The sequence below is a fragment of the Rissa tridactyla genome, chromosome 1, assembly GCF_028500815.1.
Source record: "Rissa tridactyla isolate bRisTri1 chromosome 1, bRisTri1.patW.cur.20221130, whole genome shotgun sequence".
Taxonomy (NCBI): Eukaryota; Metazoa; Chordata; class Aves; order Charadriiformes; family Laridae; genus Rissa; species Rissa tridactyla.
The window spans coordinates 9,437,141-9,454,258 of record NC_071466.1 but is presented as its reverse complement, the minus strand read 5'-3'; the positions used below and the strand labels follow the sequence as shown (position 1 = coordinate 9,454,258).

General features: G+C 66.3%; 2 protein-coding genes across 4 annotated transcripts in view; both read left to right on the top strand.

Moving 5' to 3' along the window:
• ARAP1 (ArfGAP with RhoGAP domain, ankyrin repeat and PH domain 1) overlaps positions 1-17,118 on the top strand; it is a 58,380-nt gene that overhangs the window by 2,944 nt on the left and 38,318 nt on the right. Inside the window, 5 exon segments of the mRNA XM_054223039.1 lie at positions 6,750-7,373; positions 7,375-7,505; positions 14,007-14,134; positions 16,629-16,693; positions 16,925-17,028. Of these exon segments, the coding sequence (XP_054079014.1) occupies positions 6,834-7,373; positions 7,375-7,505; positions 14,007-14,134; positions 16,629-16,693; positions 16,925-17,028 (968 nt within the window). The 5' untranslated portion in view covers positions 6,750-6,833.
• Positions 9,899-13,534, top strand: LOC128918616 (protein diaphanous homolog 1-like). 3 transcript variants are annotated; one of them, XM_054223071.1, is made up of 3 exons: positions 9,899-13,169; positions 13,250-13,270; positions 13,409-13,534. In XM_054223071.1, exon 1 carries the CDS (start codon positions 12,074-12,076, stop codon positions 12,986-12,988), a length of 915 nt encoding a protein of 304 aa, XP_054079046.1. In that variant the 5' UTR covers positions 9,899-12,073; the 3' UTR covers positions 12,989-13,169; positions 13,250-13,270; positions 13,409-13,534. The 3 variants fall into 3 exon arrangements, with proteins under 3 accessions (XP_054079046.1, XP_054079033.1, XP_054079040.1); XM_054223058.1 differs by having other exon boundaries at positions 9,899-13,270; XM_054223065.1 differs by lacking the exon at positions 13,409-13,534 and having other exon boundaries at positions 13,250-13,406.

The window sequence follows — 17,118 nt, the reverse complement described above, 5'->3', positions numbered from 1 at the left end:
GCCTTTGCTGCCCCGCACACGCCCGAACTGCCCCCCGCCCCCCACTCCCCACCCCCACCGCGCTGCCCCGGGCCCCCCCACCCTGTGATATTATTGACTTGCCGTATTCACCCCCCCCACCGCGCCCCCGCCGAGAGCTCCGGGAAACGAAAGAGCTTCACCGTCCCCCCCCCCGCCCCCCGCCCCCACGGCCCCTCGGGGGACGGGACCCTCGCGGGGAGGCGGGTCCCCGGGTGGGAGGGCTCGGGGGTGGCTCGGGTGCGGAGGGGGGGCCCATCCCCGACACCCCGCTTCTGCTTTCGGCCGGGTTCCTGCTGGCCGAGGATCCCCCTTCGGCGAGTTTTCGGTGCGGGGGAAGCGGCGCTTTCGATTCCCGGCCCCGAGGGTGACGGTGGCCACGGCTCCTCTGCCGGGCTGGGTCCCTCCCTTGGGACACCGGGGACATCGGGGACATCGTCCCAGTCCCAGATGGCCACTGTCCCAGATGGCCACGGTCCCACCTGAGGATCCTTTCATAACTTAGCCAGAAAGGGGTAAAAACCCCCTTGGAGCCAGGCTGGTTGCCCCGTGTGACCGGTTGCCCCGTGTGACCAGCAGTGTGGTGGCTTGGTGGCCACCATGTCCACCAATGGCCATCCCTGCTCCCACCAGTCCCGCCCCCCCAATCTCCGCGTCCTCCGGGACCCTCCTGTGGGTGAGGGCTTGGGGTCCGTGGGGGTCCCGGGGTGATGGGGACTTGGTGGCTACCCGGCCACTCATCCCACCCTCACTGGTGGCCATGAGTTGACAAGTCCTGGTGGCCCCAGCGCACTCCGTCCTCGGTGGCCCCGGTGCCGAGGGGGGGCCGTGCCACTTTCCGGGGACCACCCTCCCCACTTTCTTCCTTCCTCTCTCGCCCGAAGGCCCTGCCCCATCCCCGCCATCACCCGGGGCTCGTCCGGCCACCGGCCTCCGGCTTCCTCCTCCTGCTCGCCCATGGCGGCGGCCGGCGGCCCCGGGCTGCTGCGCTGATGCCGCAGTTTTTGCCAGGGAGCTTTTGCCGTTATTATTGCGACACGTTCCCCTCCCCCTCGGCCCCCCCTCCACCGTGTGACGGGAGAACACCCCCCCCCCCCCCAGGCTCGCATTTCGGCAAGTTCCCGATCGCCAAAGCGGCGTTTGAGGAAGTCCTCGGCTTGGCAGAGCCGCCGCACTGGCCATGGGCCACCAGCCCCATCCTCCCAGGTACCGTTGCTTTGCCCCCTCCTTTAATTAGCTCTCTTTGCTTAACGAGCCCAAGGGCAAGGCCCGGCTGTGGGCAGGCGTTGCTGGTTGGGTTGCCGGCGCCGGAGGAAGGATGGGGCTGGGATTTGGGGTGGAAAAACGGGTGCTGCTCGCCCAACGGGCTCTTCTGCCTCTTCAGCGTCTCGGCCCGGCCGCCGTGATGGTGCCACCACAAGCCCGGCAGCCACCGGCCCCCCCTCGGCAGCGGCTCTGCCACCGCCGCCCCCACCAGCACCTCGTTAGGGGCAACCAGGATAGAGCCGGGGGCCACGGGGGCCGTGGCTCTGGCTGGAGCCGGTGAAGGCAGCGCGATGGCCCACCACCCCCCAACCACAGCCCACCGCCCGTCCATCCCATCCCCAGCTCATTAACCTAATGAGCTGGCCCTCGTTACCGCTGGTGCCGCTCGCTCGGTGCTTTTTGGTGCTGTTTGCTGCTTTTTTGGTGCTCCTCGGTTCCGTTCGGTGCTCCTCGGTGCTTTTTGGTGTTGTTTGGTGCTTTTTGGTGCTGTTTCGTGCTTTTTTGGTGGGTGTCCCGTGCCGCTCGGTGCGTCTCAGTGCCGTTCACAGCTCCTCGGTGCTCCTCGGTGCTTTTCGCTGTTGTTGGTGGGTTTTGGTGGCTGTTTCGTGCTTTTTTGGTGGTGTTCGGTGCTTCTCGGTGCTGCTCGGGGCTTCTCAGTGCCGTTTGGTGCTCCTCGCGTGCTTTTTGGCGGTGTTTGGTGCTTTTTTGGTGTTGTTCGGTGCTTCTCAGTGCCATTTGGTGCTTCTCGGTGCTCCTTGGTGCCTTTTGGTGCTATTTGGTGCTTTGTGGTGTTTTTCGGTGCTCCTCAGTGCCTTTTGGTGTTGTTCAGTGCCTTTTGGTGTTGTTTGGTGCTCCTTGGTGCCATTCGGTGCTCTTCGGTGCTTTACGATGCTCCTCAGGGCCCTTTGGTGCTGTTTGGTGCCTTTTGGCATTGTTTGGTGCTCCTCGGTGCTTTTCGGTGCTCCTTGGTGCTTTTTTGGTGTTGTTTGGCGCTTCTTGGTGCTGCTCAGTGCTCCTCGGTTCCGTTCGGTGCTCCTCGGTGCTTTTCTGTGTCCCTCGGTGCTTTTGGTGTTGTCTGGTGCTTTTTGGTGTTGTCTGGTGCTCCTCTGGGCTTCTCGGTGTCGCTCGGTGCTCCTTGGTCCTTCTCGGTGCCACTCAGTCCTTCTCGGTGCTTTACGGTGCCACTCGGTGCTTCTTGGTGCTGCTAGGTACTTCTTTTCAGTAGGGTGCTTTTGGGTGCCGCTCGGTGCTTTTCGGTGCCTCTCGGTGCTTTTCGGTGATTCTTGGTGGTTCTTGGTGCTTTTTGGTGCCTCTCGGTGCTTTTTTGGTGCTCTCTCGATGATTCTCGGTGCCGCTCGGTACTTTTTGGTGCTTTTTGGTGCTCCTCGGTGCCGCTCGGTTGCTTCTCGCGTGTCCCTCGGTGCTTTTTGGTGTTGTCTGGTGCTTTTTGGTGTTGTCTGGTGCTCCTCTGGGCTTCTCGGTGTCACTCGGTGCTCCTTGGTCCTGCTCAGGTGCCACTCGGTCCTTCTCGGTGCTTTACGGTGCCACTCGGTGCTTCTTGGTGCCGCTCGGTACTATCTTTTCAGTAGGGTGCTTTTGGGTGCCGCTCGGTGCTTTTCGGTGATTCTTGGTGCTTCTTGGTGCTTTTTCGGTGCCTCTCGGTGCTTTTTGGTGCTCCTCAATGATTCTCGGTGCCTCTCGGCTGCCGCTCGGTACTTTTTGGTGCTTTTTGGTGCTCCTTGGTGCCACTCGGTGCTTCTCGCGTGTCACTCGGTGCTCCCTGGTGCTGTTTGGTGCCCCTTGTGCCGTTGGTGAATCTCAGTGCTTTTTGGTGCTTTTCGGTGCTCCTTGGTGCTTCTCGGTTCTACTCAGTGCTTTTTGGTGCGTCTCGGTGCCTCTCGGTGCTGCTCGGTGGCCGATGCCCTGCCGGGAAGCAAAGCCAGGGCCCATCTCTGGGGCCCAGGGGGGGGACTCTGCGAAGGGGGGGGGCACAGCCATTCCTTGGCTTAACGCTGCTTTGGAAAGGCCCACGGGTGTCCCCGGGGCTGGGGGCGCTGGCACAGGGATGGGGAGAGGGTCCCTGGTGCCTCGTCTCTCTGGAGCTCAAAAAGAGCCTCCAAACCCCCCCTTTTTTGAGCTGGGGTGTCCCGGCGGGGCTGGTGGGGCCAGGGCGGCTGTGTGACCCCCCCCTCCCACCCCCCCCGACAAAGCCACCAGCCCCCCGGTTTGAGAGCAGAGGGATGGGTGACCCTTCGGTCCAGGCGACGGGGACCGTCCCCGGTCACCCCCGGGATGGAAGGGGGGGGGACACACTGAGGCCAGTGTGGGCTTGGGATGGGGGTGGCTGGGGTCCGTCCCCGGCTGATGGCAGCCCCAGCGGGTTTTCGGCCCCCCCTGCCCCTTGTCACGCAGCTCTTAAGTCTCTTACAAAACGGCGTCACCTAATCCCAGGGAGGAATGCGGTGGGTAAGCACGGCCCGGATCGGGGAGCCCCAAGGGAGGAAGGGAGGGGACAGGGATGGGGTGACCACCCCCTGCCCCCGATGCCCCCAAAGGGTCCCCATCAGCCTTGTGAAGGGGTTACGGCGGGTTGGTTTTCCTTCTGGAATGCACTGGTGTGGGCTGGGACGGGGGTTCAAGGGTTAAAGGCCGGAGCAGGGAGCCCGGCGAGGGCCCCGGTGAATGATTGACCCACTGGGGGATAAGGGACGGGAGCCACGGGGTGACATCGGCGCCACGCGGCCCTCGGCACAGCCTTGTCCCCTGTCCCCAGTCCCTGTCCCCGCTCCCCATCCCCGCTCCCGGTCCCCCAATCCCCATCCCTGGTCCCCATCCTCGCTCCCCATCCCCAGTCCCCGTCCCCAGTCCTCATCCCGGTCCCCACTCCCAGTCCCCATCCTTGCTCCCTGTCCCCACTCTCTGCTCCCCGTCCCCAGTCCTCATCCCCAGTCCCCATCCCTGATCCCCGTCTCAGCTCCCCATCCCTGGTCCCCATCCCCACTCCCTGTCCCCAGTCCCCATCCCTGATCTGTGTCCCTGCTCCCCATCCCTGGTCCCTGTTCCCAGTCCTCATTCCTGATCCCCATCCCTGCTCCCTGGCCCTGCTTCCCACCCCATGTCCCCCATCCCTGTCCCCAGTCCCCACCCCTGGTCCCTGTCCTGGCTCCCCATCCCCGATCTTATCCCAGTCCCCATCGATCGTTGTCCCCGCTCCCCACTCCCCGTCCCCATTCCCAGTCCCCATCCCCGCTCCCTGTCCCCACTCTCCGTCCCCGGTCCCCATCCCCGGTCCTCATCCTTGGTCCACATCCCCACTCTCCGTCCTTGCTCCCTGTCCCCAGTACCCGTCCCTGGTCCCCGTCCCCGCTCCTTATCCCCATCACCGTCCCTGGTCCTCATACCTGGTCCCCATCCCTAGTCCCTGTTCCTGATCCCCATCCCTGCTCCTTATCCCTGGACCCTTGTCCCCATCCCTGTCCCCATCCCTGCTCCCTGTCCCTGCTCCCCATCCCCAGTCCCTGTCCCCACTCCCCATCCCTGGTCTGTGTCCCTGTCCCAGTCCGGTCCATCCCTCTGCTCCATCCCTCAGTCCCAGTCCTGCACCCTGTCCACGTCCCTGCTCCCCATCCCTGCTCCCGTCCCACTCCCCATCCTCCCTCCTCGTCCCAGTCTTCATCCCGGTCTCCGTCCCCGCTCCCTATCCCCATCGCCGTCCCTGGTCCTCATACCTTGTCCCCAGTCCCTGTTTCTAGTCCCCATCCCTGATTCCCATCCCTGCTCCCCATCCCTGGACCCTGTTCCCCATCCACGCTCCCAATCCCCAGTACCCATCCCTGCTCCCCGTCCCCGGTCCCCATCCCCGCCTCCCTGTCCCCAGTACCCGTCCCTAGTCCCCATCCCTGCTCCCTGTCCCCAATCCCCATCTTCATGCCTCGTCCCTGGTCCCCATCCCCGCTCCCCATCCCTGCTCCCCGTCACGACTTCCCATCCTCACCCCCTGTCCCCAGTACCCGTCCCTGCTCCCCGTCCCTGCTCCCCGTCCTCGGTCCCCATCCCTGCTCCCTGTCCCCAGTTCCCATCTTCATTCCTCGTCCCTGCTCCCTGCCCCAGCTCCCCATCCCTGTCCCCTGTCCTCATCCCTGGCCCTGCTCCCCGTCCCCATCCCGATGAACAGGAGCAATGGCCACCCCAGGGTCTGTCCGACGCCACCTCGATGGCCCCAGCACTTGTGCTGCCATCACCAGTGGCACTGGGTGATGCTTGCGGTGACTCCAGGAAGGGGACACGTGTGGGGCCCCCCCCCGCCGGTGTCACCATGTCCCCAGGACGCGGGCCGCGGAGCACCCACAGCCCCGTGACAGCGGTGTCACCCAGCGCCGTCACTTGGCTATTTTTATAGGAAATGGGTTGTTTTTTATAGCTGCGGGGGTGGGCGAGGGACGGGGCTGGTCTGTGCATGGTGGGTCCCCCCCCCCGGGTTTTTATGCGGATTCAGGGATTTTTGGCGCTGCTGGTTGGCTTTACTGGGACCAGCGGGAAGCTCCTGGGGGCTGGAACCGTCCCCCGCTGCCGCGAGCGCCGTCCGGTGGGGCCTGACTCAGAGCCAGCGTGACTGTCCTTGGGCCCGTTTTGACCCATTTCGGCCCATTTCCAGCCCCAGGAAACCCTCCTCCTCCTCCTCCTCCTCCTCCTCAGTGGGGCTAAAAAAGCCGCCACCAAACCCCAAAATAACAACGTGCGCCAGGGTCACTGGCGGCGCCGTGGGGAGGGTGGCCCGTGTGTGTCCCCCCGCTCCTCCGGCTGCCCACCCAGGATCGGGCCCGTCCCCCGTTGCCCACCCAGCCCTGGGGGGGGGTGACAGTCATGGGGGGTGGCAGCTCGGGGGGGGTGACAGCTGTAGGGGGGGGGGACAACAGTCCTGGAGGGGGACAGCCCTGGGGCGGAACATCACTGGGGGGTGACAGTCATGGCGGGGGGGGAAGGCAACCCTGGGGGGGTGACAGGCCTGGGGGGGGGGGGCAGCCAGCAGCTCCCCCCTCCTCCTCCCTGTCCCAAAATCAGGCCCCGTCCCCCCCGTCCCCGCCAGGTGCCTGGGACATCCCGCTGTCCCTCGGCACTGTCACTGCTGTATCCTGCCGGGGGGGGGGGTCCGGCTGCAGGGGGGAGGGGGGGAGGTTCAGGCCCCCCCCCACCCTGTCCACCCCCCCAGCCTGAGAACCGTGGCACCGTGCCTAGGGGCGGGGGGGGTGGCACCTACATCTTGTCATCTCCAGCGGGACCCTCCGGCGTCCCCAGGGTGCGGGGGACACGGAGGGAGGGGGACACACCGAGGTGTGTGTGTGTGTGTGGGGGGGTCGGGGACGAGGCGTTTAAAAACTCCATTTCAGTGGGAAATAGAAATTTTGGGGCCGCTCCTGACCCCGCGCTCACCCTGACTTCTTCCTTCCCCCTCCCCCTCCCTCCAGGTGCTGAGACCGGCCTGAGATGCACTGAGCGGCGTCGGGTCTCAGCCACACACCTCGCACCGACACCCCCCACCCCCCCCCGCCATGGAGGAAGAGGAGGAGGATGCGGGGGGGTCCCTGCCGGTGGCCGCCTGGCTGGGAGCCCTCCACCTCGCCCAGTACGTGGAGCCCTTCCAGCGGGGCGAGCTGCGGTCCGTGCAGGATTGCCGGGGGCTAACGGACGAAGGACTCACTCGCCTGGGGGTGCTGCTACCCGGCCACCGTCGCCGCATCCTCCTGGGCTTGCAAAAAGCTTTCGCCGACCCCCCCGGCCCCCCCCAGCCCCCCCTCAGGAAACCCCTGCCCATGAAACGCCACATTTTCCGCCAAAGCGCCGCGGCGGGGCAGGAAAAACCGCAGGAATCCCCGTGTCCCCCCGTCTCCGGCGCGATGGTGGAGTCGGGGGGGGCCACCCAGCTGCCCCCCCCCATCCCACCCAGGGTGGGCTGTCACCCCCCCCTCAAATTCTCCCCGTCCTCGCCACCGGCTGATGGCCCCGAGCCCTCCCCCGCCCCCCGCAGCCGCCCCCCGGCCCCGGAGGTGGCCGAGCCCCCCCACTTCGCCGAGAAACGCCCCCCCGAAAGCGTTGTCACCCCCCCCCCGGCCACCGCTGCCGGCCAAGCGGCATCAGCTGGAGGGCAAGTGCCAGTCCCTGAAGACCCCCCCGCCCCCCAGCCGTCCCCCGGTGCTGCCCCCCAGGGCCGTGTCCCAGAGGAGGTAAGGGGGCTTCGGGGGGGGGGACAACATGAGCCTGGGGGCGCCCCCGAGGTGGCGGGGTCCCCAGACGGGGGTGTTGGCTTGTGAGTGGGACCCTCGGGTGGGTGATGGTGTGGGTTGTCTGGGGATACACGCTCCCCCCCCCCAGCCCCAGCACATCCCCTGGGGGTACCCCCCCCCCCCAGCACATCCCCCTGGGGGTATCCAACCCCCCCAGACCCCAGCATATCTCTTGGGGTACCCCCCCCTCCCCAAACACCCCCCCACCCAGCACATCCCCTAGGGTACCCAACCCCCCCATCCCGAGCATCTCCCTGGGGGTACCCACCCCCCCCCAGGACCCCAGCACACCCCCTGGGGTCCCCTCCCCACACCACATCCCCCTGGGGGGCCCCAGCAGACTCGGGGCGGGGGGATCAGGAGAGGGGCTGGGGGGGGGGGGAGGGGGGATCAGGAGGGGGGATGTGTGGGGGGGGGGGTCCGGACGGGGGCTGTGGCTGCTCTTGTCGCGACAGCGGTGCCCCCTAGTGTCACACTGTCGCGGTGCGTGTGTGTGGGGGGGTCATAACCTCCGGGAACACCCCAGCTTTGTCCCCATCCCCTTTTGGGAGGTGTGTGTGTGTGGGGGGGGGGGATGTGTGTAGCGGGGGGGGGGGCAAATCCCGCCGGTGGGCTCGGCGGGCGGGGGGGCTGCGGCTCTTCCCCCTCCCGACCTCCATGCACCTTTCGGGGGCGGGGCGGGGCGGGGGGGGGTTGGATAGATTTATTTTGTGCTTGGCTGGATGAGACCACCCTGGGCACCCTGGGGCTGGGTTTCTGTGTCGTGTTCCCCCCCCCCCGGCAGCTTGGGGGGGTGGGGTGGGGGGGTGGGGGGGGGCAGAGCCCGGTGCCGGCAGCGCTGAGACCCGATGAACTTGTTACACCCGAACCGCAGCTCCGCGTCGCGGGGTTTGGGGGGGCGGGGGGGGGACGACGACGGGCTGGTGCGGCCGGATGACGCGAAACGAGGTTTGGTGACAGCAGCGCCCGCAGCCCCCCCTTCCCCCCCGCGGTGTCCTGTGCCCCCCCCCCCGGCTCGTCACACACCCCCCACCCCCCCGAGCCGCAGCACCTCCCTGCCGGCATCCTGCCGGGGGGGGAGAGCATGTGGGGGACGCAGACGGGATGCTGAGCAGCACCCCCCCCTCCCAGGCCCCCCCCCCAGGTCCCCCCCAGGACCCCCCCCAGCGCCCCAAGGGACGTGCTGCTGGAGCCAGGGGGGGGCATCCAGCAGGTCCCCAAGGGGACACAGAGCCCGGTTCGGGGGCGGGGGGGGGGTTGCCCCATCTCTGTGTGACGGTGCTGGGTGAGACGCCCCCCCGCCGCCCCGAGGATGGAAATGGGGGGGCTGCTGGCTGAACCCCCCCCCGACCGTGCTCCAGCCGGATTTGGGGGGGCAGGACCCCTGCCCTCGCCTGCGTAGAGGTGGGTGCAGGTCACCCCCCCCGCCAAAATGCTTCCCGCCCCCCCCCCCCGCAAATGCTTTGCCCGCCCCCCCCCCCGGAGGGGGGTCTGAGAGCCACAAAGGGCAGGCTATGGGTGGGCTAGCACCCCATGGGGTGGGCAACCACCCGCGGCTCGGCACGGCGGGGGGGGGGGTCTCCACCTCCCCATCTGCACCGAGGTGGTCCCCAAACCCCCCCCCCCCGCCAACAAAGTAGCCTTGCGGGGGCGGGGGGGGGACACGCTTCTTCAACCCTGCCCCACTCCGGGAGGTGGCCAGTGAGCGGCCAAGGCCGGTGGCCAGCGGTTTGGTGGCGGCTTTGCCGGCTCAGGAAGTTTGGCTCGTGGGCGAGAGCGCGGCGCAGGAAGTGCCGGGGGGGGGTGACGAGCTCCGCTTCCCCCCCCCCACCACCCCACGACAACAACCCCCCAACAACCCCCTCCCCCCCCTCCCCCCCGCCCCCAACAACAGCCCCGCCATCGCCGCACCGACGGGGCCCCGCTCGCCCACCACGGGTAGGGATGGCCAGCGCGGCCACCGCGGGGAAGGGGGTGAGGGGAAACGGGCGCTGCCGGAGCCACCATGGCCGCCCCTTGGGCTCGGGCGGCTGCTTCCTGCTCCGGCCGCGCCGGGGGACGGCGGGCAACTAACTGGCCCGCGGGGCAACTGGCCCGCGGGGGACAGCGGCTGCCCCTCGGGTGGGGCAGGGATGGGGGCAACGGGTTGCCGGGGGGAGGGCGGGACGTTGGCGCCGGGGATCGCCAACTGCTGTGGGTCACCGGCCGCCATCGGTCACCGGCTGCTGCTGGGGGGGGCACTGGTCGCCGTGGGTCGCCAGCTGCTGGGGGCGCTGGCCACTGTGGGTCACCGGCTGCTGGGGGGCACTGGCCGCCGTGGGTCACTGGGTGCCGTGGGGCACTGGCCACTGGGGGGCACTGGGTGCCGTGGGTCACCGGCTGCTGGGGGGCTCTGGCCACTGTGGGTCACCAAGCGCCGTGGGTCACTGGCTGCCGTGGGTCTCCACCTGCTGTGGGTTGCAGTGGGTCACCGGCTGCTGGGGGGCACTGGCCACTGTGGGTCACCGGGTGCCATGGGTCGCCGTCTGCTGGGGGGCACTGGCCGCCGTGGGTGACTGGGTGCCGTGGGTCACTGGCCACTGTGGGTCACTGGCTGCTGGGGGGCACTGGCTGCAGTGGGTCACCAGATGCCATGGGTCACCAGCCACGGTGGGTCACCGGCTGCTGGGGGGCACTGACCACTGTGGGTCACTGGGTGCCGTGGGTCACTGTCCACTGGGGGGCACTGGCCACCGTGGGGCACTGGCCAGTGTGGGTCACTGGCTGTGGTGGGTCACTGGGTGCTGTGGGTCACCAGCTGCTGGGGGGCACTGGCCACCGTGGGTCACCCAGTGCTGTGGGTCACCGGCTGCAGTGGGTCACTGGCTGCTGTGGGTCACTGGGTGCCAGGCGCTACAGGGTGCTGTGGGTCGCTTGCTGCCGTGGGCCACTGGCTGTGGTGGGTCACTGGCCACTGTGGGTCAGCCGGTGCTGTCGGTCACTGACTGCTGTGGGTCACCGGGTTCCGTGGGTCACCGGGTGCCGTGGGACACTTGCTGCTGTGGCTGTGACTCGGCCCAGCTGGAGCTAGTGGCCACGTGTCCCCACCAGGGCTGGGGACAGGGACGTGCCCTCTCTGGGTGGCACAGGGCTGGCTGCGCTGGTGGCTTGAAGGGGGGGCAGCTCGGGCTGTGGGGGTCGCCATGGGTGTGACACTGGCCCGGCTCATGGCAGGAGCTCCTGGGCCACGAGCGTGGTGGCTACCTGGGCTACCACAGGGGTAACAGGGGGATATGCCTCGGTGATGGGCACTGGGGGTCCCTGCCTGAGACCAGGTCTGGGGAGACACTGGCCCACCTCAGGGTGATGCTGGCCCACCTCTGGGGTGATGCTTGCCCATGTCTGGCTGATGCTTGCCCATGTCGAGGTGATGCTGGCCCATGTCAGGGTGGTGCTTGCCATGTCATGGTGATGCTTGCCCATGGTGGGGGTGATACTTGCCCATCTGGGGGTGGGACTCGCCCATGGTGGGGATGATGCCAGCCCATGTCAGAGTGTCACTTGCCCATGTCTGGGTGATGCTGACCCATATGATGCTGGCCCATGTCAGGGTGACACTTGCCCATGTCTGGGTGATGCTGACCCATATGATGCTGGCCCATGTCAGGGTGACACTTGCCCATGTCTGGGTGATGCTTGCCCGTGTTGAGGGTGATGCTTGCCCATGTCTGGACAATGCTTGCCCATGTCAGGGTGATGCTGGCCCATGTCCGGGTGGTGCTTGCCATGTCATAGTGATGCTTGCCCATGCCTGCGGTGATGCTGGCCCACGTCTGGGTGATGCTGGCCCATGGTGGGAGTGATGCTCGCCAACGTCTGGAGTGATACTTGCCCACATCAGGTTAATGCTTGCCCATGTTGGGGCTGATGCTTGCCCCTGTCAGGGTGATGCTTGCCCATGTCTGGGTGATACTTGCCCACATCGGGGATGATGCCCCTGTCAGGGTGATGCTGGTCCGTGTCTGGGTAGTGTTTGCCCATGTTGGGGATGATGCTGGCCCATGTCAGGGTGATGCTTGCCCACGTCTGGAGTGATACTCGCCCACATCAGGGTAATGCTTGCCCATGTCTGGATAGTGCTTGCCCATTTTGGGATGATGCTGGCCCATGTCGGGGTGATACTTGCCCACATCTCTGTGAGGCTCACCCATGGTGGGGGTGATGCTTGCCTGTGTCAGGGTGATGCTGGCCCATGGAGAGGGTGATGCTGGCCCATGTCTGCATAGTGCTTGCCCATGTTGAGGATGATGCTGGCCCGTGTCAGGGTGATGCTTGCCCATGACTGGATGATGCTGGCCCATGGTGGGGGGTGGTGCTTGCCCATCTCTGGATGATGCTTGCCCATGTCTGGATGATGCTGGCCCATCTCTGGATGATGCTTGCCCATGTCAGGGTGATGCTGGCCCATGTCCCGGTGGTGCTTGCCATGTTGGGGGTGATGCTTGCCCATGGTGGGGTGATGCTTGCCCATGTTGGGCATGATGCTGGCCCATGTCAGGGTGGTGCTGGCCCATGTGGGGGTGACGCTGGCCCACGTGGGGATGATGCTTGCCCGTGTTGGGGGTGACAGTTGCTGCATCCCAGCTGTCTCTGCCCTCCCTGCCTGCACCCCCTGCCTGCACCCCCTGCCTGCATTCCCTCCTGCATTCCCTGCCTGCATTCCCTGGCCTCCCTGCCTGCATTCCCCTGCCTGCATTCCCCTGCCTGCATTCCCTGCCTGCATTCCCTGGCCTCCCTGCCTGCATTCCCCTGCCTGCATTCCCTGCCTGCCCTCCCTGCCTGCCCTCCCTGCCTGCACTCCTGTGCCCTCCCTGCCTGCCCTCCCTGCCTGCATTTCCGGCCTGCACTCCTGCCTTCCCTGCCTGCATCCCCTGCCTGCCCTCCCTGCGTGCACTCCCTGCCCGCACTCCTTGCCCTCCCTGCATGCCCTCCCTGCCTGCATTCCCTGCCTGCATTCCCTGCATTCCCTGCCTGCACCCTCTGCCTGCCCTCCCTGCCTGCCCTCCCTGCCTTCCCTGCCTGCCCTCCCTGCCTGTGGCCGGTTCCCATGGCAATGGCCGTGGGAAGTGAGGCCGGGCGGCCCCCGGCGGAGGAGAATCCCAGGGACCAGTTCCCCCGCTCCCCAGCTGGCCATCTGGGGATGGCTGGTGGCCATCCCCAGGGACCCCAGGGTGCCAGTGGCCACCCAGAGTCCCTGCGGGGTGGCCGCGGGGCGATGCTGGGCTTTGGGGCTCGCTGTGATGGGTCCTGCTTGGGGAAGCAGCGGGGGCCGGGATGGGGACGGTGACTTCGGTGCCGGCATGAGGGTCCCCCGGGGTCTGCGAGGATCCCCCGGGTTCTATGAGGGTCCCTCAGAGTGTATGAGGGTCCCCTGGTGTCCGTGAGGGTCCTCCAGGGTCTATGAGGGTCCCCTGGGGTCTACGAGGGTCCCCTAAGGTCTACGAGAGTCCCCCGGTGTCTACAAGGGTCCCCTGGGGTCCATGAGGGACCTCCAGGGTCTACGAGGGTCCCCTGGGGTCTGTGAGGGTCCCCAGGGTCTGCGAGGGTCCCCCGGGGTCTATGAAGGTCCCCTGGGGTCTACAAGGGTCCCCTGGTGTCCATGAGGGTCCTCCAGGGTCTATGAGGGTCCCCTGGGGTCTATGAAGGTCCCCTGGGGGTCTACGAGGGTCCCCCGGTGTCCATGAGGGTCCTCCAGGGTCTACGAGGGTCCCCTGGGGTCTGCGAGGGTCCTCCGGGTCTGTGAGGGTCCCCTAAGGTCTACAAGAGTCCCCCGGGGTCTACGAGGGTCCCCTGGGGTCCATGAGGGTCCCCAGGGTCTGTGAGGGTCCCCCAGGGTCCATGAGGGTCCCCTGGGGTTTATGAGGGTCCCCAGGGTCTGCGAGGGTCCACCAGGGTTCTATGAAGGTTCCCCGGGGTCTACGAGGGTCCCCTGGGGTCTGTGAGAGTCCTGCCCTGGGGACCCCCCCCGGGGGCCCTCAAACCCGCCCTGGGGACACCTCCCCCCGCCAGGACCCCCCTCCAGGATCCCCCCATCCCGCCTTGGGGACCGCCCCCCCTTCCCCCTCTGGGACCCCCTATCCCACCCCAGAGACACCCCACCCTCGGGACCCCCCATCCCACCCTGGGAGGCAGAGAAGGGCCGTGGCCCGCGGTGGCAGCCGCCGGGACGTGACTTTGGAGGCTGGGAAATATTTTCCGGCTGGAAAAACACCAGTATCACCCCGGGGGGGGGTGCGGGGGGGTGGGCAGGGTTGGGGTGGGTTATGCCTTTTGGGCGAGGTGAAGCTGGCTGGGCTGGGGGTCCTCTGGCACCCCCGGGGTGGCTGGGGGTGCGGGGTGGGGGGGGTGGGGGTTGGAAGGAAAGGGGGGGGCGGGTTGGTGTAAGGCTCGTCTCTCCCGCAGTGTCCCTGCCCCAGAGGGGGTCCCCGTTCCCCCCGCCGGACCCCCCGCCGTCCCCCCAGCTCTCCTTCCCCGTGCGAAGCCCCCGGAGCTGCTCCCCAAGGCCACCTTCCCCTTCGTGCCTGAGTTCGGTGAGTACAAACTGGTGTGTCGTGTCCCCCCCTCCCCCCCCCCCCCCAAAAAAATTCCCCCTTGTCTCAAATTGTCCCTTGAGGCGTTTTCCTGCCCATGCCACGGGCGCTGGGCCTTCCTCCTCCTTCTCCTCCTCCTCCCTTTTGCCGTGTCCCTCCCTACTCCATCCCCTCCTTCGCTATCTGGGCTGGGCGGGGGGGCTGTCTCAGGGGCTGCAAGACCCCGGTTTGGGGGGGCATTTTGGGGGCCCTGGAAAGGGGGGAGCGAAGGGTTTGCATGGGCTCTGAGGGCAACCGCTCCGATTAACGCAGGAAAAATAAATCCAGCGGAGATGATAAATATATTATGCCTTCGGATGGCCCCCAGATGCGGCCGGTGGGGGCTGAAGGAGGGTGGGGGGGTCCCCTCCTTGGTGGGGGGGTCACCGGGCCCCGACCGGCTGCAGGGTGGGATGCGGAATCGGGGGAGGGGCACAGCCCTGGTTTGGGGGCTGCTGCACTGGTTGAACTGGGAGCCGGGGTGTGTTGCAAAAGGCAGGAGAAGGTGCGGACGGAGGGGTTACCCTTCTGCTGCTGGGGGGGCGATGGGGGGAGGAAAGCGGCTCCTGCCCCGTGTCCCGGCTGCTCCTCTGCACTTAAAGGCAGCGAGCGCCGGGTGGGTGTGTGGAGGGAGGGACACGTGCCCAGGGAGAGCATCTACTCGCCCCCGCGCAGCCGGGGTAGGGGGGCCATCCTGGCCTGAAAACAGCTCCCTGGCCTGAAAAAAGCAACCTCTGGGCCATAAAAGCATCCTCTGGGCAACGACAGCATCCTTGGGATGTTAATGACATCCTCAGGCCCATAACAGCATCCTCTGGACCACAACAGCATCCTTGGGATATTACAGTATCCTTGGCCCCATAATAGCATCCTCGGGATGTTACAGCATCCTCAGGCCCGTAACAGCGTCCTTGGGATGTTACAGCATCCTCTGGACCATAACAGCATCCTCTGGACCACAACAGCATCCTCTGGGCCATAACAGCATCCTTGGGATATTACAGCATCCTCTGGACCACAACAGCATCCTCTGGGCCATAACAGCATCCTTGGGATATTACAGCATCCTCTGGACCACAACAGCATCCTTGGGATATTACAGCATCCTCTGGACCACAACAGTGTCCTCTGGGCCATAACAGCATCCTCGGGATGTTACAGCATCCCCTGGACAACAACAGCATCCTCAGGTCCATAGCAGCATCCTCGGGATGTTACAGCATCCTCTGGACCATAAGAGCATCCTCTGGACCATAACAGCATCCTCGTGCCCATAAGAGCATCCTCTGGGCCATAACAGCATCCTCTGGACCACAACAGCATCCTCGGGATGTTACAGCATCCCCTGGGCCACAACAGCATCCTCTGGACCATAACAGCATCCCTGGGATGTTACAGTATCCTTGGCCCCATAACAGCATCCTCGGGCTGTTACAGCATCCTCTGGGCCATAACAGCATCCTCTGGACCACAACAGCATCCTCAGGCCCATAACAGCATCCCTTGGACCACAACAGCATCCTCTGGACCATAACAGCATCCCTTGGACCACAACAGCATCCTCTGGACCATAACAGCATCCTCAGGATGTTAACAGCATCCTTGGGACAGTAACAGCATCCTCTGGGCCATATCAGGATCCTTGGGCCCGTAACAGGATCCTCTGGGCCATAACAGCATCCTCGCGCCCATAAGAGATGCTTGGACCCATAAGAGCATCCCCTGGACCACAACAGCATCCCCTGGACCACAACAGCATCCTCTGGGCCATAACAGCATCCTCAGGCCCATAACAGCATCCTTGGGACCATAACAGCATCCTCGGGATGTTACAGCATCCTCTGGACCATAACAGCATCCTCAGGACCACAACAGCATCCTCGGGCCCATAAAAGCGTCCTCAGGACCATAACAGCGTCCTCGGGATTAGGATTTAGGAAGAAACCTGGTTGTGGTCATCACCAGGGCTGGCAGATGGCACCTGCGAGGGCCAGGCTGTCGGGGGCCAATTGTCCCCCGCGGGACGGGTGCCGGCCGGCCGGGGTGTCTGCTGCTGAGGGTGCTGGATGAGGAGGAACCGGGACTGGGGGAGGGAAATTCCCCCTGGAAACCAAGCTGGAGGGACCACCCCCCCCAGCAACAAGAGCTACGGGGCGAAGCTGTGGTGGCACCCAAGTCCCCTCCCGGCGGTGACAGGAGGGTTGTGACACCGCCGGGAGTTGTCACTGGCGGGACTTTGCCCTTCCCTGCTCTTTTCCAAACTCCTGGATAACCACCCCCCCCCCACCCCGCCTCCAGAGGGGTTGTTTGCCAAGGGCAGAGGGAGGGGGAAACCCGTCCTCCCCCTCCCCGGGCTCTGGCGCTGGTGGGGACAGGCAGGGGGGGTGACAGGGGGTGGCAGAGGGTGACAGGACTCTAGCTGACCCCCAGCATCTTCCCCCCCTGGCTTTTGCAGATGACTCGGACTACGAGGACTGCGGCTGGGAGGAGGAATTAGCCCTGGGGGACATGGGCGACAAGGTGGGTCCCACCGTGGGGGTGCTGAGTGGCGCTGGGTGACTGTCCCCAAGGGAGAGGGGGTGGCACTGGGCTGCTCTGGGGACACCGGGCAGGGCTGGGGGGGCAGCTCTGCTGCGGTGGTGGGCGGGGGGACGGAGCTGAGCCTTCACTGGGGCTGGATCGGGCGCGGGACGGGGTGGGGGGCACAAGGGGACAGCTGTGGGTCCTTGTCACCCTCCTCTGTCCCCGCAGGAGGGTGCGGAGCCTGGGATGGGGCGGCCGCGGTCCCTGCGCCTCGACAGCCTCTGCAGCGAGGACGAGCTCCTGGAGGAGGGCGGCGAGGCCGGGCCCCACAAGTAGGAGAGCGCGTGTGGCACGCGTGTGCGTGTGTGCGCACAGGGAGGGGACACGTGTGTGCACAGGGAGGGGACACACGTGTGTGTGCG

Excerpts from the sequence above, each read along its gene's own strand:
- LOC128918616 (XM_054223071.1), top strand. The coding sequence starts at position 12,074 with ATGTTGGGCATGATGCTGGCCCATGTCAGGGTGGTGCTGGCCCATGTG.